The following is a 26260-nucleotide window of genomic DNA, read 5'->3' as shown; positions in this document are numbered from 1 at the left end:
TGAGCGGTATGACGGCTGCGTGGTCCCATGGTGTTTATACTTGCGTACTATTGTTTGTACAGATGAACATGGTACCTTCAGGTGTTTGGAAATGGCTCCCAATGATGAACCAGACTTGTGGAGGTCTACAATTTTGTTTCTGAGGTCTTGGCTGATTTATTTTGATTTTCCCATGATGTCAAGCAAAGAGGCACTGAGTTTGAAGGTAGGCCTTGAAATACATCCACTGGTACACCTCCAATTGACTCAAATGATGTCAATTAGCCTATCAGAAGCTTCTAAAGCCATGACATCATTTTCTGGAATTTTCCAAGCTGTTCAAAGGCACAGTGAACTTCGTGAATGTAAACTTCTGACCCACTGGAATTGTGATACAGTGAATTATAAGTGAAATAATCTGTCTGTAAACAATTGTTGGAAAAATTACTTGTGTCATGCACAAAGTAGATGTCTTAACCGACTTGCCAAAACTATAGTTTGTTAACAAGACATTTGTGGAGTGGTTGAAAAACAAGTTTTAACGACTCCATCCTAAGTGTATGTAAACATCCGACTTCAACTGTATCTGATTCTGTCTGGACCAAAATAGCATAACATGTTGCCACCGTAGCATTTTATTTATTGATGCTAGCAAGCATTTGGCCTCCCTTGATGATTTTTTTTATATTACAATTAGCCAATCAGTGTTGAGCTGAGCTCAACTGTGGGTTGTCCTGGCGCAGCAAAACGCCGCACAAGGGAGGCCAGGTTGGATTTGGCTTCAAACCAATCAAATCACTTCCTAGGCAAAATGTCATTTTCAGAAAAAACGTGTCTTTTTCTGGTCTGCTTGTGTTGATGTCCTGCAGTAGCTAGTGTAGTGTATGAAGAATTATGACTTTGCTAATGTTTTCAAAGTGGAACCTGAGAGGATGTTTATTCAGTTTTAGGAGGAGCAGTTTTAGAGGGACACCCCATAGAACAGAGGAAGTCTGTTGGGTGGAGACAGGTGATTGGTCAGTATGGGAAACCACTCATATCCTGGTAAAGATTATAAATACTTGGTTTGAGACAAAGAAGATCAGAACAGACATATTATTTTGGGACACTGTTCTCCAGATGCTGCAGACGTCTGTAAACTTATGCTGAAAGCTTGTGATATAAATAAATAAAACTTATAATCAAAGTACAGTATAAGCGGACTCCTTGGTTTCACAGCATAATTAGCAGCGTTTACTCGACACAACAAAATGGCGACGAGTGATTGGGGCGATCTGCGTCTCTCCAGTGTTGCATTCATGAGCAGCGAAGTGACTCCCGCTCAAGACGCCGGCTCATAAGGTGAGATTTCTCACGGTCTTGTGTGCGGTTTGGTTCGTTTGGTTATGGGTGTGTGCGCTGGGTTGATGTACCGTGTAAAGGACTTGTGTGTGCTGATGTTGCTGTTATTGCTGTGGAATAGGGGTCTGTTCTAACAATTCTAAATTTGTTTGCGCTGGTAAACAGCGCAAAAAGGGGGGAGTGTCTATAGGGATATTTTGCTTGAATAAAAGTTCAAGAAGAATAGATTGAAAGGAATAAGGCCAAGGTATATGTGTACAACTTAGAACCGTTGCGGATCTATGGTAGCCCTCTTAATGAGGCGATCATTATGATGGGCCAAAAAATCCTAAAACACGTTAGGTGAAGTTAGGTAAGTCCAGGGGGCTTGAGGCTGTGGTATATATTTGATTGTATGTTACCTCTCAGCATGTGGTTGACAAATCATTTGTTTGATGTAACCGCTCATTGGATTTCCGGCGGACCTCGTGGTAGCAAAAATTTAGAAACAAAGGAATTTTACAACGCGGTGGAGGTAAAAATGCTACATGCTACGTGATAAATGCTTCATGCTACATGCTAAATGATACATGCTACATGCTAAATGATGCGTGCTGCGGGCTGCATCTTTACCTTGGAGGTCCATTGGAATGGATCGAGTCTCCAGAACTGTGTTTAGGATAGTGTGGGATTTGTGTCCTATGGTTTTTGAGCTCTGTTAAGTGTTATTGTTTGTCTATGAGGGGTAAAAGAGAGGAGGTATAGCGGGACTGTTAACTTTCTGTTGTCTGGCGTGGAGAGAGCTGGGAGAGAGCTCCTTCCACTGTGAAATCGTAGTGATGAATGTACTGCGCATGCGCGTGATTTTATGACTAGAGTGACGTAGGGGTAAATATGCCACTCCTCTGCTACACTCCTCTGCGGGGAGATACAGACGATTACTTTATCCTATCCCAGGTATTCCTTAAAGAGGTGGGGTTTCAAATGTCTCCGGAAGGTGGTGAGGTGACTCCGCTGTCCTGGCGTCGTGAGGGAGCTTGTTCCACCATTGGGGTGCCAGAGCAGCGAACAGTTTTGACTGGGCTGAGCGGGAACTATGCTTCCGCAGAGGTAGGGGAGCCAGCAGGCCAGAGGTGGATGAACGCAGTGCCCTCGTTTGGGTGTAGGGACTGATCAGAGCCTGAAGGTACGGAGGTGCCGTTCCCCTCACAGCTCCGTAGGCAAGCACCATGGTCTTGTAGCAGATGCGAGCTTCAACTGGAAGCCAGTGGAGTGTGCGAAGGAGCGGGGTGACGTGAGAGAACTTGGGAAGGTTGAACACCAGACGGGCTGCGGCATTCTGGATGAGTTGTAGGGGTTTAATGGCACAGGCAGGGAGCCCAGCCAACAGCGAGTTGCAGTAATCCAGACGGGAGATGACAAGTGCCTGGATTAGGACCTGTGCCGCTTCCTGTGTAAGGCAGGGTCGTACTCTCCGAATGTTGTAGAGCATGAACCTACAGGATCGGGTCACCGCCTTGATGTTAGCGGAGAACGACAGGGTGTTGTCCAGGGTCACGCCAAGGGTCTTCGCACTCTGGGAGGAGGACACAACGGAGTTGTCAACCGTGATGGCGAGATCATGGAACGGGCAGTCCTTCCCCGGGAGGAAGAGCAGCTCCGTCTTGCCGAGGTTCAGCTTGAGGTGGTGATCCGTCATCCATACTGATATGTCTGCCAGACAAGATATGTTGTGTGCCTAGCATATTTGATGTTATGACAATTTGACAAGGACTTGGCAAAAGACTGATCAATTGATGAAAATAAGAATTGCATTTTGGAGTTTTTGTGCATGAGTGTGTTTGATTAGAGTTGTGTTGGGAATCGAGTACTGACATTATTCTGTAAAATTGAGGTCATTGGGTGCTTATTAAGCAATTGGTTTATGAGTACTGTAGTGTTGCTGGATTATAGGTCTTTTCTTTTTTGGATTGCTCTGAAGTTGTCTACTTTCCTGTACTTTTCCTGATCGGAGGTGGTAAAATAGCCACTAATTAATAAATTGGTAAAATAAAAATAAAAATATTTTTGATTATTCCTAAATGTATTGATTAATTGTTTAATTTAAAAAAAAAAAAAAAAAAATATTGTTTGATTATTCATAATTTTATTGATTAATTGTTTAATTGTTTAGAAGAAGAAAAAATGACACCCTCAAACTTTTTTTAGTTTCTATTAATAATTAAAGGGAGGAAACTATAAGCTATATAGTCTAAAATAATAAAATAATTCACAATAAAGGAATATAATACAGTTGTTACAATGGGGAAAAAGGACATCAAGACTATGAAGGTAATTACACCTGTTGATATAGTACAAAATAGTAATCCTCTAGTTAATGGTATTGCAAGGTTATCTGGAAAATGGAACAAACGTTGGCCTGACATTGAACAACCATGGCCAGTGGAAGGGACTCTTAACCCTGACGTCATCAACATAATGAAAGTGCTTCTGTCAATTCATAAAGCAGATCAAAAGAAAGGAAAAAAAAGGGAACAACGTAAAGAAAAGAGACAAAGAGAGCTGGGTGTTCTTAAGCTGTTTGAAAATGAAGGACAAAAACTGATAAAAGATGCCAGCGATAAAAGAAACAAAGGTATAGAGAAAATTGTAAATGCAGTGAAGGCGACAGAAAAACTAATGACAGAAGTCAGTACACCTTTCTCACAGTAGTGGGGGTGGTGACGTTCCTCACACATGGAGAGATAATTATGGAGAAGAAGTGTTGTTATCAGGACCAGAAGTAGAAGCTGTTGCACCTAGTCAAAGGAAGTATATTTTGTACAACGATATGAAGTGGAAGAGGGTTATGAGTGATTGCTTACTTATTTTGCGTAATGTTACATGGAAAGATCAGGGAGAATATATGTGTACTTATTTAGTGCAAGCATTAAAGTTTGTTCCGGCTAAGAATTATTGGTTAAAAGGCTATGTAACTCGTAAGGTGATGCTTCCACAGTCACCAAAGGAGTTCAGGAGAAGTATATTACAGTAGCCACTCCAACAGTAAATACTACATAGAGGATATCTGTAAATTTCCCACTGGAAATAGTTAAGAGTGTTAATACATCAACTAAAGCAACTATTTTAATAGCAAGGGGACATAGATAAATCTGATTCTGAAAGAGAGGAATTTCATAGTCTGGAAGCCTACCATTGGAGGATAAGTCTAGGAGAGAAGTGGGGACTGGGACTTTTTCCATGGTATGGTGTAACATTTTTGGCAGATCATATTGATAATATTACCTATACTTTGCAGGGTTTTGCAAATGAAACGATAAGAGGGTTTAACCTTCTGTCGAATACTCAAAGAAGTCACAGACTGACGCTGTTGAAACATGACATGGCTCTTGACTATATTCTAGCAAAACAGGGTGGCTTATGTTTGGCTATGAATTTGACGGGGGATGATTGTTATACTTTGATCCCAGATAGTTCCGATAATATCACTAGTGTTATAGATGCATTGAAGAATATAAGGGATGCATTTGGTAGATCTGAAGGAGCTGGATGGTCAGCGAAGACTTGGTTGCAAGATCAGTTAGGCCCAGTGGGAGCAGTGATGGTTCAGATTTTAGTAGCAGCTCTGATAGCACTGTGTGTGATGTTTTGCTTTTGTACTTTGTTACTGACCTTTGCGAAGGCTATGATATTGAGATGGGTTGGAGTTGTGATGCCTGGAGACAACACTCAGATGCCGTTGTTGACTGTTACTGATCTGGATGAAGATGGACAAGTGGGACTGGATGGAGTATTGATGGATAAATATCCATTTTGATTATCTCATCATTTTTCAATTGTTTTTCAATATTAGTGTGATTTTAGTATTTTGTTATGAATCAAAGGGGGGAAATAGAATGTGATTCATTTTATATATAATGTTTTATATTCTTAGTTGATATTGATGTTTTAATTTGAATGTGTTGTTTTGCAAAATATACTGTTTGGTCTTCCAGAAGCATATGGGGGAATATGTAGAGACTCAAATGCTCAAACAAGGACAATATGAAAGGACAATATGAAGGGACTGGAGGAGATGGAACAAGGAAGGTGTGGAAATGTTCCGATTCCATCATCAAAGATGCATTGGAAGTCGACACTGCTGAGGAGATGAAGTGTAGTGGACTACATTCCAGTGTCTGCAATGATATATAGACATATTTGCATGTGTAATACATAATTTGTGTCATATTCTTTCTGTACTAATTTTTGTAGAATGATATTTGCTGTTATTGGATACATGTGGGGATCTCAGATGTTTTTGTTTATTTCGTGAATGCTTAGGGACATGGGGTCTAGGCAGGGATAGAGAGAATCCACAGTAGGGTCCGATGGGTCGACCAGCCTGAGTGTGGACATTTTGGATAGTATTTTGTTTGCTGAGGCTTTCATGTGTATTTAGTTGCATCATAGTTTCAAATGCATTGATAAAGATTTATGAATTGATCTGGAGTACTTAGGTGGTTGCCTGGGGCAGAGGGGCCGTGAGAGAATTTTACTGTCTTGATTGATTGATGGATGGATATTTGGAAAGAAGGCTGCCAGACAGGTTTTTCGCTCTCACACTCCATAAAGATTTGTTCATATTTCATAGAAATATATTCACACTCCATAGAAAAATGTGTTTTTGGTTTATTGTTAAAGATACTCAATAAGATAAATTGTTACTTGTCATAATCCTATTCTGTTTGTTTTCTAGACTTAATTTGTCTCGAAGGGGGGAAATATGTAGTGTATGAAGAATTATGACTTTGCTAATGTTTTCAAAGTGGAACCTGAGAGGATGTTTATTCAGTTTTAGGAGGAGCAGTTTTAGAGGGACACCCCATAGAACAGAGGAAGTCTGTTGGGTGGAGACAGGTGATTGGTCAGTATGGGAAACCACTCATATCCTGGTAAAGATTATAAATACTTGGTTTGAGACAAAGAAGATCAGAACAGACATATTCTTTTGGGACACTGTTCTCCAGATGCTGCAGATGTCTGTAAACTTATGCTGAAAGCTTGTGATATAAATAAAACTTATAATCAAAGTACAGTATAAGCGGACTCCTTGGTTTCACAGCATAATTAGCAGCGTTTACTCGACACAACACTAGCTTGATAAATGAGGCCCTTTCCTAAGCCATGGATGGAGATGGGGATTTGGACTTGTGGTTTTGACTTAGTTCTTTGTACAGGCCAATGATTATCACTGCGATTCAGATCTAACCATAAAGTAATATATTGTGCCACCGGCCTGAGATAGGCTTGGGCGGTATCCAGATTGTCATACCTTCATACCGACCTTGTGCCATCCCGGCACTAAACACAAGGGTAGCTGTTTTCAAACCCCACTGATACTCTGTAATCTGAAGGTTGGCAATGCTAACAAGTGCATGTAAAATTACATAGAGAATGCTAACTATATGCTAACGAGCCCCTTTGCAAACATTCTGTACAGTTCCTGACCTAAACTATACAAGTAACTAAAAAATGCTACTCACAGTTTGCTGCAAGCACAAAACAAATATTAGCCAGCAAGGCTCTTGATCCAGGAGGGGATTCTCTGCTGTTACCAAGCAATTGCTTGATTTTGGAAGACGCTAACCACTTCGCTAGAAGCTAACTATCTACTAAATTAGCAAACCAAATGCACATCTGCAGAACATTTAGCACATTTTAGCTGGCAAACATTTACTTGTGAATTCCATACTGTATTAGATGGTCTGCTGCCCAACAGTGAGTGACTCACAGGGCTCCGGTCTCGTCATTGTATGCTTGTAAGCATAAGCCATAAGCTTCATAATAATGTGACAGGTGAAATGAAGAACGCAATGTTCTTTATCTCCTAACACATTGCACAAGTTGACTGCAGGTATTTACTTAAAAAGTAGAAAAAAAATTCTAATTTATAAAAAAAAAAATTCTAATAAATAGTTTCAACGGTACTGACATTATTGAAAAACCATCCCGTGGCTTTTTCCAAATACCCCGGTGTACGATACTAACTAAGTTCAATATGTATCCTAGATGTAGCCAGGACAGCGGAGTCACTCACCACCTTCCGGAGACATTTGAAACCCCACCTCTTTAAGGAATACCTGGGATAGGATAAAGTAATCCTTCTACTCCTACTCCCCCTGGAATAGCAGAGGCAGCGCTACTGTTGTCTTTGTGCTGACCTGTGGTAACTCCGTGGTTCTAAATCAGTAGCTGTTTAGTAAACTGTCAAAACATTGACATGCTTTCATAGTGCCCTCAAAACTCATCACTAAGCTAAGGACCCTGGGACTAAACACCTTCTGCAACTGGATCCTGGACTTCCTGACGGGCCACCCCCAGGTAATAAGGGTAGGTAACAACACATCTGCCACGCTGATCCTCAACACGGGGGCCCCTCAGGGGTGCGTGCTCAGTCCCCTCCTGTACTCCCTATTCACCCATGACTGCATGGCCAGGCACGACTCCAACACCATCATTAAGTTTGCCGACGACACAACAGTGGTAGACCTGATCACCGACAACGATGAGACAGCCTATAGGGAGGAGGTCCGAGACCTGGCCGTGTGGTGCCAGGATAACAACCTCTCCTTCAACGTGATCAAGACAAAGGAGATGATTGTGGACTACAGGGGGGAAAAAAGGACTGAGCACGCCCCCATTCTCATCGTTGGGGCTGTAGTGGAACAGGTTGAGAGCTTCAAGTTCCTTGGTGTCCACATCACCAACAAACTATCATGGTCCAAACACACCAAGACAGTCGTGAAGAGGGCACGACAAAGCCTATTCCCCCTCAGGAGACTGAAAAGATTTGGCACATATCCCCAGAGCCTCAAAAAGTTATACAGCTGCACCATCGAGAGCATCCTGTCTGGTTGCTTCACCGCCTGGTATGGCAACTGCTTGGCCTCCGACCGCAAGGCACTACAGAGGGTAGCGTACGGCCCAGTACATCACTGGGGCCAAGCTTCCTGGAAACAGCTGGATGTGCTAAACTGTATTTTCATCATCAAATCATCACATGAGGTCTTTGACTTTTCATGTAGTTATTTTTATCTACTTATTTAGACATTCCCAAATAAACAAAAAGTGACAACGTAAACACAAACATGTTTATAAAGACACGACACATCATGACGCACATTCTCCTTGTCCCAAGAAATAAAACCTTACAAAAAAACAAAAGACAACCAAAAAACCCCTCCAAAATTAAGCTTCTTTTTCATTCAAAAACACGTTATCCACCTCTGCCACTTTAAAAGTATTTGCTGTGAAATAATTTACACGAGTGAGTGGTTCTGACAGACTAGAGCGTCTTCATATTGAGAGTCTGTAGATAGCAGGTTACAGCTGAAGCATTACTGTTGACTAGAACCCTATGGGTGCCCCATGGGACCTGGTCAAAAGTAGTGCACTATATAGGGAATAGGGTGCCATTTGGAACGCATCCAGGGATGTTATTTCAGCACAGAGGTTGGGGCTCGTCCAGCAGGAGTGATGAGTGTTCGAGGTCAGGTCCTGTGCTTCCTCTCCTCTCCTCTCCTCTCCTCTCCTCTCCTCTCCTCTCCTCTCTCAGTCCTAGTTGTCTTAAGACAGTTCAGAGTACTCAAATCCAGATGTATTTTTTTTTTAAGACACACAAAGAAATGACGACAAAACCAAAAACATGTTGCAGTACTGTGGTTGTTTTCTTAAATAGATATACAAAAACAAGAAGGCCTGGGGGGAGGGGACTACGGTCTGTCTCCTGTCGCCATCGCCATGGTAACCATTACAGGTGGTAGTAGTAGTAGTAGTAGTACTGGTGTGTTCCGTCTGTTGCTATAGTTACAGAACAGTTAGAGAAACAGTCCGTTGCTACAATTACAGTCTGTTGCTATAGTTACAGAACATTTACAGTAACAGTCTGTTGCTACGGTAACAGTTACAGTAACAGTCCGTTGCTGTAGTAACAGTTACAGTAACAGTCTCTTGCTACGGTAACAGTTACAGTAACAGTCCGTTGCTACGGTAACAGTTACAGTAACAGTAACAGTTACAGGTATTCAAACTCCAGTGCTTGGTGTAACGCCAGCAGGTCAGAGTGACTGGATATCCTCCAGAACGGCATGTTGTGCTGCGGGTGGGAGGGAGAGAGAGAGAGAGAGAGAGACACGCACAATGATTAGATACCTGTGGAGGGGCCAACACCCCCCCAGCACAACACATACAAGAACCAAGTCGTCATGCAAGCTACTGTGCGCTAGCCTTCATAGCCCTCTATGGGTTTGCCAAAGCACTGCAGTTAAAAGGCATGCAGCGTCCCCTATAGAACCACTGTAACCCAGGTTGAACCACTGACCTATAGAACCACTGTAACCCAGGTTGAACCACTGACCTATAGAACCACTGATCTATAGAACCACTGACCTATAGAACCACTGACCTATAGAACCACTGTAACCCAGGTTGAACCACTGACCTATAGAACCACTGACCTGTAGAACCACTGACCTATAGAACCACTGACCTATAGAACCACTGACCTATAGAACCACTGACCTGTAGAACCACTGACCTGTAGAACCACTGACCTGTAGAACCACTGACCTATAGAACCACTGACCTATAGAACCACTGACCTATAGAACCACTGACCTGTAGAACCACTGACCTATAGAACCACTGACCTATAGAACCACTGACCTATAGAACCACTGACCTATAGAACCACTGACCTATAGAACCACTGACCTAAAGAACCACTGACCTATAGAACCAATGACCTATAGAACCACTGACCTGTAGAACCACTGACCTATAGAACCACTGACCTATAGAACCACTAACCTATAGAACCACTGACCTATAGAACCACTGACCTGTAGAACCACTGACCTATAGAACCACTGACCTGTAGAACCACTGACCTGTAGAACCACTGACCTAAAGAACCACTGACCTAAAGAACCACTGACCTGTAGAACCACTGACCTGTAGAACCACTGACCTGTAGAACCACTGACCTATAGAACCACTGACCTGTAGAACCACTGACCTGTAGAACCACTGACCTGTAGAACCACTGACCTGTAGAACCACTGACCTGTAGAACCACTGACCTATAGAACCACTGACCTGTAGAACCACTGACCTGTAGAACCACTGACCTATAGAACCACTGACCTATAGAACCACTGACCTATAGAACCACTGACCTGTAGAACCACTGACCTGTAGAACCACTGACCCGTAGAACCACTGACCTGTAGAACCACTGACCTATAGAACCACTGACCTATAGAACCACTGACCTGTAGAACCACTGACCTGTAGAACCACTGACCTATAGAACCACTGACCTATAGAACCACTGACCTGTAGAACCACTGACCTGTAGAACCACTGACCCGTAGAACCACTGACCTGTAGAACCACTGACCTATAGAACCACTGACCTGTAGAACCACTGACCTATAGAACCACTGACCTGTAGAACCACTGACCTATATAGAACCACTGACCTAAAGAACCACTAACCTGTAGAACCACTGACCTGTAGAACCACTGACCTGTAGAACCACTGACCTATAGAACCACTGACCTGTAGAACCACTGACCTGTAGAACCACTGACCTGTAGAACCACTGACCTGTAGAACCACTGACCTGTAGAACCACTGACCTATAGAACCACTGACCTATAGAACCACTGACCTGTAGAACCACTGACCTATAGAACCACTGACCTATAGAACCACTGACCTATAGAACCACTAACATATAGAACCACTGACCTATAGAACCACTGACCTGTAGAACCACTGACCTATAGAACCACTGACCTGTAGAACCACTGACCTATAGAACCACTGACCTGTAGAACCACTAACATATAGAACCACTGACCTGTAGAACCACTGACCTATAGAACCACTGACCTAAAGAACCACTAACCTGTAGAACCACTGACCTGTAGAACCACTGACCTGTAGAACCACTGACCTATAGAACCACTGACCTGTAGAACCACTGACCTGTAGAACCACTGACCTATAGAACCACTGACCTATAGAACCACTGACCTGTAGAACCACTGACCTGTAGAACCACTGACCTATAGAACCACTGACCTATAGAACCACTGACCTGTAGAACCACTGACCTGTAGAACCACTGACCTGTAGAACCACTGACCTATAGAACCACTGACCTGTAGAACCACTGACCTATAGAACCACTGACCTATAGAACCACTGACCTGTAGAACCACTGACCTGTAGAACCACTGACCCGTAGAACCACTGACCTGTAGAACCACTGACCTATAGAACCACTGACCTGTAGAACCACTGACCTGTAGAACCACTGACCTATAGAACCACTAACCTATAGAACCACTAACCTATAGAACCACTGACCTATAGAACCACTGACCTGTAGAACCACTGACCTGTAGAACCACTAACCTATAGAACCACTGACCTATAGAACCACTGACCTAAAGAACCACTAACCTGTAGAACCACTGACCTATAGAACCACTGACCTATAGAACCACTGACCTATAGAACCACTGACCTGTAGAACCACTGACCTATAGAACCACTGACCTATAGAACCACTGACCTATAGAACCACTAACCTGTAGAACCACTGACCTATAGAACCACTGACCTATAGAACCACTGACCTATAGAACCACTGACCTATAGAACCACTGACCTATAGAACCACTGACCTATAGAACCACTGACCTGTAGAACCACTAACCTATAGAACCACTGTAACCCAGGTTGAACTACTGACCTATAGAACCTCTAAACTATAGAACCACTGACCTATAGAACCACTGACCTGTAGAACCACTAACATATAGAACCACTGACCTATAGAACCACTGACCTATAGAACCACTGACCTGTAGAACCACTGACCTATAGAACCACTGACCTATAGAACCACTAACCTATAAAACCAATAACCTATAGAACTACTGACCTATAGAACCACTAACCTGTAGAACCACTGACTTATAGAACCACTGACCTATAGAACCACTGACCTGTAGAACCACTGACCTGTAGAACCACTGACCTATAGAACCACTAAACTATAGAACCACTGACCTGTAGAACCACTAACCTATAGAACCACTGTAACCCAGGTTGAACCACTGACCTATAGAACCACTAAACTATAGAACCACTGACCTATAGAACCACTGACCTGTAGAACCACTAACATATAGAACCACTGACCTATAGAACCACTGACCTATAGAACCACTGACCTGTAGAACCACTGACCTATAGAACCACTGACCTATAGAACCACTGACCTATAGAACCACTAACCTATAGAACTACTGACCTATAGAACCACTAACCTGTAGAACCACTGACCTATAGAACCACTGACCTGTAGAACCACTGACCTATAGAACCACTGACCTATAGAACCACTGACCTGTAGAACCACTGACCTGTAGAACCACTGACCTGTAGAACCACTGACCTATAGAACCACTGACCTATAGAACCACTGACCTATAGAACCACTGACCTATAGAACCACTGACCTATAGAACCACTAACCTATAGAACCACTAACCTATAGAACCACTGACCTGTAGAACCACTGACCTAAAGAACCACTGACCTAAAGAACCACTGACCTGTAGAACCACTGACCTGTAGAACCACTGACCTGTAGAACCACTGACCTGTAGAACCACTGACCTATAGAACCACTGACCTATAGAACCACTGACCTGTAGAACCACTGACCTGTAGAACCACTGACCCGTAGAACCACTGACCCGTAGAACCACTGACCTATAGAACCACTGACCTGTAGAACCACTTTCCTATAGAACCACTGACCTATAGAACCACTGACCTATAGAACCACTGACCTATAGAACCACTGACCTGTAGAACCACTGACCTGTAGAACCACTGACCTGTAGAACCACTGACCTGTAGAACCACTGACCTATAGAACCACTGACCTAAAGAACCACTAACCTGTAGAACCACTGACCTATAGAACCACTGACCTGTAGAACCACTGACCTGTAGAACCACTGACCTATAGAACCACTGACCTGTAGAACCACTGACCTGTAGAACCACTGACCTATAGAACCACTAAACTATAGAACCACTGACCTGTAGAACCACTGACTTATAGAACCACTGACCTATAGAACCACTGACCTATAGAACCACTGACCTGTAGAACCACTGACCTGTAGAACCACTGACCTATAGAACCACTGACCTATAGAACCACTGACCTGTAGAACCACTGACCTGTAGAACCACTGACCTATAGAACCACTGACCTATAGAACCACTGACCTGTAGAACCACTGACCCATAGAACCACTGACCCATAGAACCACTGACCCGTAGAACCACTGACCTATAGAACCACTGACCTGTAGAACCACTGACCTGTAGAACCACTGACCAATAGAACCACTGACCTATAGAACCACTGACCTGTAGAACCACTGACCTGTAGAACCACTGACCTATAGAACCACTGACCTATAGAACCACTGACCTGTAGAACCACTGACCCGTAGAACCACTGACCCGTAGAACCACTGACCCGTAGAACCACTGACCTATAGAACCACTGACCTGTAGAACCACTGACCTATAGAACCACTGACCTATAGAACCACTGACCTATAGAACCACTAACATATAGAACCACTGACCTGTAGAACCACTGACCTATAGAACCACTGACCTGTAGAACCACTGACCTATAGAACCACTGACCTGTAGAACCACTGACCTGTAGAACCACTGACCTATAGAACCACTAAACTATAGAACCACTGACCTGTAGAACCACTAACCTATAGAACCACTGTAACCCAGGTTGAACCACTGACCTATAGAACCACTAAACTATAGAACCACTGACCTATAGAACCACTGACCTGTAGAACCACTAACATATAGAACCACTGACCTATAGAACCACTGACCTATAGAACCACTGACCTGTAGAACCACTGACCTATAGAACCACTGACCTATAGAACCACTGACCTATAGAACCACTAACCTATAGAACTACTGACCTATAGAACCACTAACCTGTAGAACCACTGACTTATAGAACCACTGACCTATAGAACCACTGACCTGTAGAACCACTGACCTGTAGAACCACTGACCTATAGAACCACTAAACTATAGAACCACTGACCTATAGAACCATTGACCTATAGAACCACTGACCTATAGAACCACTGACCTATAGAACCACTGACCTATAGAACCACTGACCTGTAGAACCACTGACCTGTAGAACCACTGACCTATAGAACCACTAAACTATAGAACCACTGACCTGTAGAACCACTGACCTATAGAACCACTGACCTATAGAACCACTGACCTATAGAACCACTGACCTATAGAACCACTGACCTGTAGAACCACTGACCTATAGAACCACTGACCTATAGAACCACTGACCTGTAGAACCACTGACCTATAGAACCACTGTAACCCAGGTTGAACCAGTGACCTATAGAACCACTAAACTAAAGAACCACTGACCTATAGAACCACTGACCTGTAGAACCACTAACATATAGAACCACTGACCTGTAGAACCACTGACCTATAGAACCACTGACCTAAAGAACCACTAACCTGTAGAACCACTGACCTATAGAACCACTGACCTGTAGAACCACTGACCTATAGAACCACTGACCTATAGAACCACTGACCTGTAGAACCACTGACCTATAGAACCACTGTAACCCAGGTTGAACCACTGACCTATAGAACCACTAAACTATAGAACCACTGACCTATAGAACCACTGACCTGTAGAACCACTGACCTGTAGAACCACTGACCTATAGAACCACTGACCTATAGAACCACTGACCTGTAGAACCACTGACCTAAAGAACCACTGACCTAAAGAACCACTGACCTGTAGAACCACTGACCTGTAGAACCACTGACCTGTAGAACCACTGACCTGTAGAACCACTGACCTATAGAACCACTGACCTGTAGAACCACTGACCTATAGAACCACTAACATATAGAACCACTGACCTATAGAACCACTGACCTATAGAACCACTGACCTGTAGAACCACTGACCTATAGAACCACTGACCTGTAGAACCACTGACCTAAAGAACCACTGACCTAAAGAACCACTGACCCATAGAACCACTGACCCGTAGAACCACTGACCTATAGAACCACTGACCTGTAGAACCACTGACCTATAGAACCACTGACCTATAGAACCACTGACCTATAGAACCACTAACATATAGAACCACTGACCTATAGAACCACTGACCTATAGAACCACTGACCTGTAGAACCACTGACCTATAGAACCACTGACCTGTAGAACCACTGACCTGTAGAACCACTGACCTGTAGAACCACTGACCTATAGAACCACTGACCTAAAGAACCACTAACCCGTAGAACCACTGACCTATAGAACCACTGACCTATAGAACCACTGACCTATAGAACCACTGACCTATAGAACCACTAACATATAGAACCACTGACCTATAGAACCACTGACCTGTAGAACCACTGACCTATAGAACCACTGACCTGTAGAACCACTGACCTATAGAACCACTGACCTGTAGAACCACTGACCTGTAGAACCACTGACCTATAGAACCACTGACCTAAAGAACCACTAACCTGTAGAACCACTGACCTGTAGAACCACTGACCTGTAGAACCACTGACCTATAGAACCACTGACCTGTAGAACCACTGACCTGTAGAACCACTGACGTATAGAACCACTGACCTATAGAACCACTGACCTGTAGAACCACTGACCTGTAGAACCACTGACCTATAGAACCACTGACCTATAGAACCACTGACCTATAGAACCACTGACCTGTAGAACCACTGACCTATAGAACCACTGACCTATAGAACCACTGACCTATAGAACCACTGACCTATAGAACCACTAACATATAGAACCACTGACCTATAGAACCACTGACCTGTAGAACCACTGACCTATAGAACCACTGACCTGTAGAACCACTGACCTATAGAACCACTGACCTGTAGAACCACTAACATATAGAACCACTGACCTGTAGAACCACTGACCTATAGAACCACTGACCTAAAGAACCACTAACCTGTAGAACCACTGACCTGTAGAACCACTGACCTGTAGAACCACTGACCTATAGAACCACTGACCTGTAGAACCACTGACCTGTAGAACCACTGACCTATAGAACCACTGACCTATAGAACCACTGACCTGTAGAACCACTGACCTGTAGAACCACTGACCTATAGAACCACTGACCTATAGAACCACTGACCTGTAGAACCACTGACCTGTAGAACCACTGACCTGTAGAACCACTGACCTATAGAACCACTGACCTGTAGAACCACTGACCTATAGAACCACTGACCTATAGAACCACTGACCTGTAGAACCACTGACCTGTAGAACCACTGACCCATAGAACCACTGACCTGTAGAACCACTGACCTATAGAACCACCGACCTGTAGAACCACTGACCTATAGAACCACCGGCCTATAGAACCACTGACCTGTAGAACCACTGACCTGTAGAACCACTGACCTATAGAACCACTGACCTGTAGAACCACTGACCTGTAGAACCACTGACCTATAGAACCACTGACCTATAGAACCACTGACCTGTAGAACCACTGACCTGTAGAACCACTGACCTATAGAACCACTGACCTATAGAACCACTGACCTATATAACCACTGACCTATAGAACCACTGACCTGTAGAACCACTGACCTATAGAACCACTGACCTATAGAACCACTGACCTATAGAACCACTGACCTATAGAACCACTTACATATAGAACCACTGACCTATAGAACCACTGACCTGTAGAACCACTGACCTATAGAACCACTGACCTGTAGAACCACTGACCTATAGAACCACTGACCTGTAGAACCACTAACATATAGAACCACTGACCTGTAGAACCACTGACCTATAGAACCACTGACCTAAAGAACCACTAACCTGTAGAACCACTGACCTGTAGAACCACTGACCTGTAGAACCACTGACCTAAAGAACCACTGACCTGTAGAACCACTGACCTGTAGAACCACTGACCTATAGAACCACTGACCTATAGAACCACTGACCTGTAGAACCACTGACCTGTAGAACCACTGACCTGTAGAACCACTGACCTATAGAACCACTGACCTGTAGAACCACTGACCTGTAGAACCACTGACCTGTAGAACCACTGACCTATAGAACCACTGACCTGTAGAACCACTGACCTATAGAACCACTGACCTATAGAACCACTGACCTGTAGAACCACTGACCTATAGAACCACTGACCTGTAGAACCACTGACCTATAGAACCACTGACCTGTAGAACCACTGACCTATAGAACCACTGACCTGTAGAACCACTAACATATAGAACCACTGACCTGTAGAACCACTGACCTATAGAACCACTGACCTAAAGAACCACTAACCTGTAGAACCACTGACCTGTAGAACCACTGACCTGTAGAACCACTGACCTATAGAACCACTGACCTGTAGAACCACTGACCTGTAGAACCACTGACCTGTAGAACCACTGACCTATAGAACCACTGACCTGTAGAACCACTGACCTGTAGAACCACTGACCTATAGAACCACTGACCTGTAGAACCACTGACCTATAGAACCACTGACCTATAGAACCACTGACCTATAGAACCACTAACATATAGAACCACTGACCTATAGAACCACTGACCTGTAGAACCACTGACCTGTAGAACCACTGACCTGTAGAACCACTGACCTGTAGAACCACTGACCTATAGAACCACTGACCTAAAGAACCACTAACCTGTAGAACCACTGACCTATAGAACCACTGACCTGTAGAACCACTGACCTATAGAACCACTGACCTATAGAACCACTGACCTATAGAACCACTAACATATAGAACCACTGACCTATAGAACCACTGACCTATAGAACCACTGACCTGTAGAACCACTGACCTGTAGAACCACTGACCTATAGAAACACTGACCTATAGAACCACTAACATATAGATCCACTGACCTATAGAACCACTGACCTAAAGAACCACTGACCTATAGAACCACTGACCTAAAGAACCACTGACCTAAAGAACCACTGACCTAAAGAACCACTGACCTATAGAACCACTGACCTATAGAACCACTGACCTATAGAACCACTAACCTATAGAACCACTGACCTATAGAACCACTGACCTATAGAACCACTGACCTATAGAACCACTGACCTATAGAACCACTGACCTGTAGAACCACTGACCTATAGAACCACTGACCTATAGAACCACTGACCTATAGAACCACTAACATATAGAACCACTGACCTATAGAACCACTGACCTGTAGAACCACTGACCTATAGAACCACTGACCTGTAGAACCACTGACCTATAGAACCACTGACCTGTAGAACCACTAACATATAGAACCACTGACCTGTAGAACCACTGACCTATAGAACCACTGACCTAAAGAACCACTAACCTGTAGAACCACTGACCTGTAGAACCACTGACCTGTAGAACCACTGACCTATAGAACCACTGACCTGTAGAACCACTGACCTGTAGAACCACTGACCTGTAGAACCACTGACCTGTAGAACCACTGACCTATAGAACCACTGACCTGTAGAACCACTGACCTGTAGAACCACTGACCTATAGAACCACTGACCTGTAGAACCACTGACCTATAGAACCACTGACCTATAGAACCACTGACCTATAGAACCACTAACATATAGAACCACTGACCTATAGAACCACTGACCTGTAGAACCACTGACCTGTAGAACCACTGACCTGTAGAACCACTGACCTATAGAACCACTGACCTAAAGAACCACTAACCTGTAGAACCACTGACCTATAGAACCACTGACCTATAGAACCACTGACCTGTAGAACCACTGACCTATAGAACCACTGACCTATAGAACCACTGACCTATAGAACCACTAACATATAGAACCACTGACCTATAGAACCACTGACCTATAGAACCACTGACCTATAGAACCACTGACCTGTAGAACCACTGACCTGTAGAACCACTGACCTATAGAACCACTGACCTATAGAACCACTAACATATAGATCCACTGACCTATAGAACCACTGACCTAAAGAACCACTGACCTATAGAACCACTGACCTAAAGAACCACTGACCTAAAGAACCACTGACCTAAAGAACCACTGACCTATAGAACCACTGACCTATAGAACCACTGACCTATAGAACCACTAACCTATAGAACCACTGACCTATAGAACCACTGACCTATAGAACCACTGACCTATAGAACCACTGACCTATAGAACCACTGACCTGTAGAACCACTGACCTATAGAACCACTGACCTATAGAACCACTGACCTATAGAACCACTGACCTATAGAACCACTAACATATAGAACCACTGACCTATAGAACCACTGACCTGTAGAACCACTGACCTATAGAACCACTGACCTGTAGAACCACTGACCTATAGAACCACTGACCTGTAGAACCACTAACATATAGAACCACTGACCTGTAGAACCACTGACCTATAGAACCACTGACCTAAAGAACCACTAACCTGTAGAACCACTGACCTGTAGAACCACTGACCTGTAGAACCACTGACCTATAGAACCACTGACCTGTAGAACCACTGACCTGTAGAACCACTGACCTATAGAACCACTGACCTATAGAACCACTGACCTGTAGAACCACTGACCTGTAGAACCACTGACCTATAGAACCACTGACCTATAGAACCACTGACCTGTAGAACCACTGACCTGTAGAACCACTGACCTGTAGAACCACTGACCTATAGAACCACTGACCTGTAGAACCACTGACCTATAGAACCACTGACCTATAGAACCACTGACCTGTAGAACCACTGACCTATAGAACCACTGACCTGTAGAACCACTGACCTATAGAACCACTGACCTGTAGAACCACTGACCTATAGAACCACTGACCTGTAGAACCACTAACATATAGAACCACTGACCTGTAGAACCACTGACCTATAGAACCACTGACCCTAAAGAACCACTAACCTGTAGAACCACTGACCTGTAGAACCACTGACCTGTAGAACCACTGACCTATAGAACCACTGACCTGTAGAACCACTGACCTGTAGAACCACTGACCTGTAGAACCACTGACCTATAGAACCACTGACCTGTAGAACCACTGACCTATAGAACCACTGACCTATAGAACCACTGACCTATAGAACCACTGACCTATAGAACCACTAACATATAGAACCACTGACCTGTAGAACCACTGACCTGTAGAACCACTGACCTGTAGAACCACTGACCTATAGAACCACTGACCTAAAGAACCACTAACCTGTAGAACCACTGACCTATAGAACCACTGACCTATAGAACCACTGACCTGTAGAACCACTGACCTATAGAACCACTGACCTATAGAACCACTGACCTATAGAACCACTAACATATAGAACCACTGACCTATAGAACCACTGACCTATAGAACCACTGACCTATAGAACCACTGACCTGTAGAACCACTGACCTGTAGAACCACTGACCTATAGAAACACTGACCTATAGAACCACTAACATATAGATCCACTGACCTATAGAACCACTGACCTAAAGAACCACTGACCTATAGAACCACTGACCTAAAGAACCACTGACCTAAAGAACCACTGACCTAAAGAACCACTGACCTATAGAACCACTGACCTATAGAACCACTGACCTATAGAACCACTAACCTATAGAACCACTGACCTATAGAACCACTGACCTATAGAACCACTGACCTGTAGAACCACTGACCTATAGAACCACTGACCTATAGAATCACTAACATATAGAACCACTGACCTGTAGAACCACTGACCTGTAGAACCACTGACCTATAGAACCACTGACCTGTAGAACCACTGACCTATAGAACCACTGACCTGTAGAACCACTAACATATAGAACCACTGACCTGTAGAACCACTGACCTATAGAACCACTGACCTAAAGAACCACTAACCTGTAGAACCACTGACCTGTAGAACCACTGACCTGTAGAACCACTGACCTATAGAACCACTGACCTGTAGAACCACTGACCTGTAGAACCACTGACCTATAGAACCACTGACCAATAGAACCACTGACCTGTAGAACCACTGACCTGTAGAACCACTGACCTATAGAACCACTGACCTATAGAACCACTGACCTGTAGAACCACTGACCTGTAGAACCACTGACCTGTAGAACCACTGACCTATAGAACCACTGACCTGTAGAACCACTGACCTATAGAACCACTGACCTATAGAACCACTGACCTGTAGAACCACTGACCTATAGAACCACTGACCTGTAGAACCACTGACCTATAGAACCACTGACCTGTAGAACCACTGACCTATAGAACCACTGACCTGTAGAACCACTAACATATAGAACCACTGACCTGTAGAACCACTGACCTATAGAACCACTGACCTAAAGAACCACTAACCTGTAGAACCACTGACCTGTAGAACCACTGACCTGTAGAACCACTGACCTATAGAACCACTGACCTGTAGAACCACTGACCTGTAGAACCACTGACCTGTAGAACCACTGACCTATAGAACCACTGACCTGTAGAACCACTGACCTGTAGAACCACTGACCTATAGAACCACTGACCTGTAGAACCACTGACCTATAGAACCACTGACCTATAGAACCACTGACCTATAGAACCACTAACATATAGAACCACTGACCTATAGAACCACTGACCTGTAGAACCACTGACCTGTAGAACCACTGACCTATAGAACCACTGACCTAAAGAACCACTAACCTGTAGAACCACTGACCTATAGAACCACTGACCTATAGAACCACTGACCTGTAGAACCACTGACCTATAGAACCACTGACCTATAGAACCACTGACCTATAGAACCACTAACATATAGAACCACTGACCTATAGAACCACTGACCTATAGAACCACTGACCTGTAGAACCACTGACCTGTAGAACCACTGACCTATAGAAACACTGACCTATAGAACCACTAACATATAGATCCACTGACCTATAGAACCACTGACCTAAAGAACCACTGACCCTATAGAACCACTGACCTAAAGAACCACTGACCTAAAGAACCACTGACCTAAAGAACCACTGACCTATAGAACCACTGACCTATAGAACCACTGACCTATAGAACCACTAACCTATAGAACCACTGACCTATAGAACCACTGACCTATAGAACCACTGACCTATAGAACCACTGACCTATAGAACCACTGACCTGTAGAACCACTGACCTATAGAACCACTGACCTATAGAACCACTGACCTATAGAACCACTGACCTATAGAACCACTGACATATAGAACCACTGACCTATAGAACCACTGACCTGTAGAACCACTGACCTATAGAACCACTGACCTGTAGAACCACTGACCTATAGAACCACTGACCTGTAGAACCACTAACATATAGAACCACTGACCTGTAGAACCACTGACCTATAGAACCACTGACCTAAAGAACCACTAACCTGTAGAACCACTGACCTGTAGAACCACTGACCTGTAGAACCACTGACCTATAGAACCACTGACCTGTAGAACCACTGACCTGTAGAACCACTGACCTGTAGAACCACTGACCTGTAGAACCACTGACCTATAGAACCACTGACCTGTAGAACCACTGACCTGTAGAACCACTGACCTATAGAACCACTGACCTGTAGAACCACTGACCTATAGAACCACTGACCTATAGAACCACTGACCTATAGAACCACTAACATATAGAACCACTGACCTATAGAACCACTGACCTGTAGAACCACTGACCTGTAGAACCACTGACCTGTAGAACCACTGACCTATAGAACCACTGACCTAAAGAACCACTAACCTGTAGAACCACTGACCTATAGAACCACTGACCTATAGAACCACTGACCTGTAGAACCACTGACCTATAGAACCACTGACCTATAGAACCACTGACCTATAGAACCACTAACATATAGAACCACTGACCTATAGAACCACTGACCTATAGAACCACTGACCTATAGAACCACTGACCTGTAGAACCACTGACCTGTAGAACCACTGACCTATAGAAACACTGACCTATAGAACCACTAACATATAGATCCACTGACCTATAGAACCACTGACCTAAAGAACCACTGACCTATAGAACCACTGACCTAAAGAACCACTGACCTAAAGAACCACTGACCTAAAGAACCACTGACCTATAGAACCACTGACCTATAGAACCACTGACCTATAGAACCACTAACCTATAGAACCACTGACCTATAGAACCACTGACCTATAGAACCACTGACCTATAGAACCACTGACCTATAGAACCACTGACCTGTAGAACCACTGACCTATAGAACCACTGACCTATAGAACCACTGACCTATAGAACCACTGACCTATAGAACCACTAACATATAGAACCACTGACCTATAGAACCACTGACCTGTAGAACCACTGACCTATAGAACCACTGACCTGTAGAACCACTGACCTATAGAACCACTGACCTGTAGAACCACTAACATATAGAACCACTGACCTGTAGAACCACTGACCTATAGAACCACTGACCTAAAGAACCACTAACCTGTAGAACCACTGACCTGTAGAACCACTGACCTGTAGAACCACTGACCTGTAGAACCACTGACCTATAGAACCACTGACCTGTAGAACCACTGACCTGTAGAACCACTGACCTATAGAACCACTGACCTATAGAACCACTGACCTGTAGAACCACTGACCTGTAGAACCACTGACCTATAGAACCACTGACCTATAGAACCACTGACCTGTAGAACCACTGACCTGTAGAACCACTGACCTGTAGAACCACTGACCTATAGAACCACTGACCTGTAGAACCACTGACCTATAGAACCACTGACCTATAGAACCACTGACCTGTAGAACCACTGACCTATAGAACCACTGACCTGTAGAACCACTGACCTATAGAACCACTGACCTGTAGAACCACTGACCTGTAGAACCACTGACCTGTAGAACCACTGACCTATAGAACCACTGACCTGTAGAACCACTGACCTATAGAACCACTGACCTATAGAACCACTGACCTATAGAACCACTAACATATAGAACCACTGACCTGTAGAACCACTGACCTGTAGAACCACTGACCTGTAGAACCACTGACCTATAGAACCACTGACCTAAAGAACCACTAACCTGTAGAACCACTGACCTATAGAACCACTGACCTATAGAACCACTGACCTGTAGAACCACTGACCTATAGAACCACTGACCTATAGAACCACTGACCCATAGAACCACTAACATATAGAACCACTGACCTATAGAACCACTGACCTATAGAACCACTGACCTATAGAACCACTGACCTGTAGAACCACTGACCTGTAGAACCACTGACCTATAGAAACACTGACCTATAGAACCACTAACATATAGATCCACTGACCTATAGAACCACTGACCTAAAGAACCACTGACCTATAGAACCACTGACCTAAAGAACCACTGACCTAAAGAACCACTGACCTAAAGAACCACTGACCTATAGAACCACTGACCTATAGAACCACTGACCTATAGAACCACTAACCTATAGAACCACTGACCTATAGAACCACTGACCTATAGAACCACTGACCTGTAGAACCACTGACCTATAGAACCACTGACCTATAGAATCACTAACATATAGAACCACTGACCTGTAGAACCACTGACCTGTAGAACCACTGACCTATAGAACCACTGACCTGTAGAACCACTGACCTATAGAACCACTGACCTGTAGAACCACTGACCTGTAGAACCACTGACCTATAGAACCACTAACCTATAGAACCACTGACCTGTAGAACCACTGACCTATAGAACCACTGACCTATAGAACCACTGACCTATAGAACCACTGACCTATAGAACCACTAACATATAGAACCACTGACCTATAGAACCACTGACCTATAGAACCACTGACCTGTAGAACCACTGACCTGTAGAACCACTGACCTATAGAACCACTGACCTAAAGAACCACTAACCTGTAGAACCACTGACCTATAGAACCACTGACCCTATAGAACCACTGACCTGTAGAACCACTGACCTATAGAACCACTGACCTATAGAACCACTGACCTATAGAACCACTAACATATAGAACCACTGACCTATAGAACCACTGACCTATAGAACCACTGACCTATAGAACCACTGACCTGTAGAACCACTGACCTGTAGAACCACTGACCTGTAGAACCACTGACCTATAGAAACACTGACCTATAGAACCACTAACATATAGATCCACTGACCTATAGAACCACTGACCTAAAGAACCACTGACCTATAGAACCACTGACCTAAAGAACCACTGACCTAAAGAACCACTGACCTAAAGAACCACTGACCTATAGAACCACTGACCTATAGAACCACTGACCTGTAGAACCACTGACCTATATAACCACTGACCTGTAGAACCACTGACCTATAGAACCACTAACCTATAGAACCACTGACCTATAGAACCACTGACCTATAGAACCACTGACCTGTAGAACCACTGACCTGTAGAACCACTGACCTATAGAACCACTGACCTATAGAACCACTGACCTGTAGAACCACTGACCTATAGAACCACTGACCTATAGAATCACTAACATATAGAACCACTGACCTGTAGAACCACTGACCTGTAGAACCACTGACCTATAG

The 26260-nt window shown here is 44.0% G+C and overlaps 1 protein-coding gene across 7 annotated transcripts in view; it reads right to left on the bottom strand.

Annotated features, from left to right (window-relative positions):
- Positions 1-8361: 8361 nt before the first annotated feature.
- The window catches only part of eya4 (EYA transcriptional coactivator and phosphatase 4), a 162840-nt gene continuing 144941 nt past the window's right edge, over positions 8362-26260 (bottom strand). For all 7 annotated transcript variants that reach the window (XM_045212923.1, XM_045212922.1, XM_045212925.1 and 4 more), the window contains one exon: positions 8362-9436. In XM_045212923.1, the coding sequence (XP_045068858.1) occupies positions 9356-9436 (81 nt within the window). In that variant the 3' untranslated portion in view covers positions 8362-9355. The remainder of the gene's footprint in view (positions 9437-26260) is intronic.

This window comes from Coregonus clupeaformis, unplaced genomic scaffold (genome assembly GCF_020615455.1).
Source record: "Coregonus clupeaformis isolate EN_2021a unplaced genomic scaffold, ASM2061545v1 scaf0065, whole genome shotgun sequence".
In the NCBI taxonomy this organism is placed as follows: domain Eukaryota; kingdom Metazoa; phylum Chordata; class Actinopteri; order Salmoniformes; family Salmonidae; genus Coregonus; species Coregonus clupeaformis.
The sequence above is the reverse complement of the archived record's forward strand: the minus strand, read 5'-3'. Positions and strand labels throughout refer to the sequence as shown.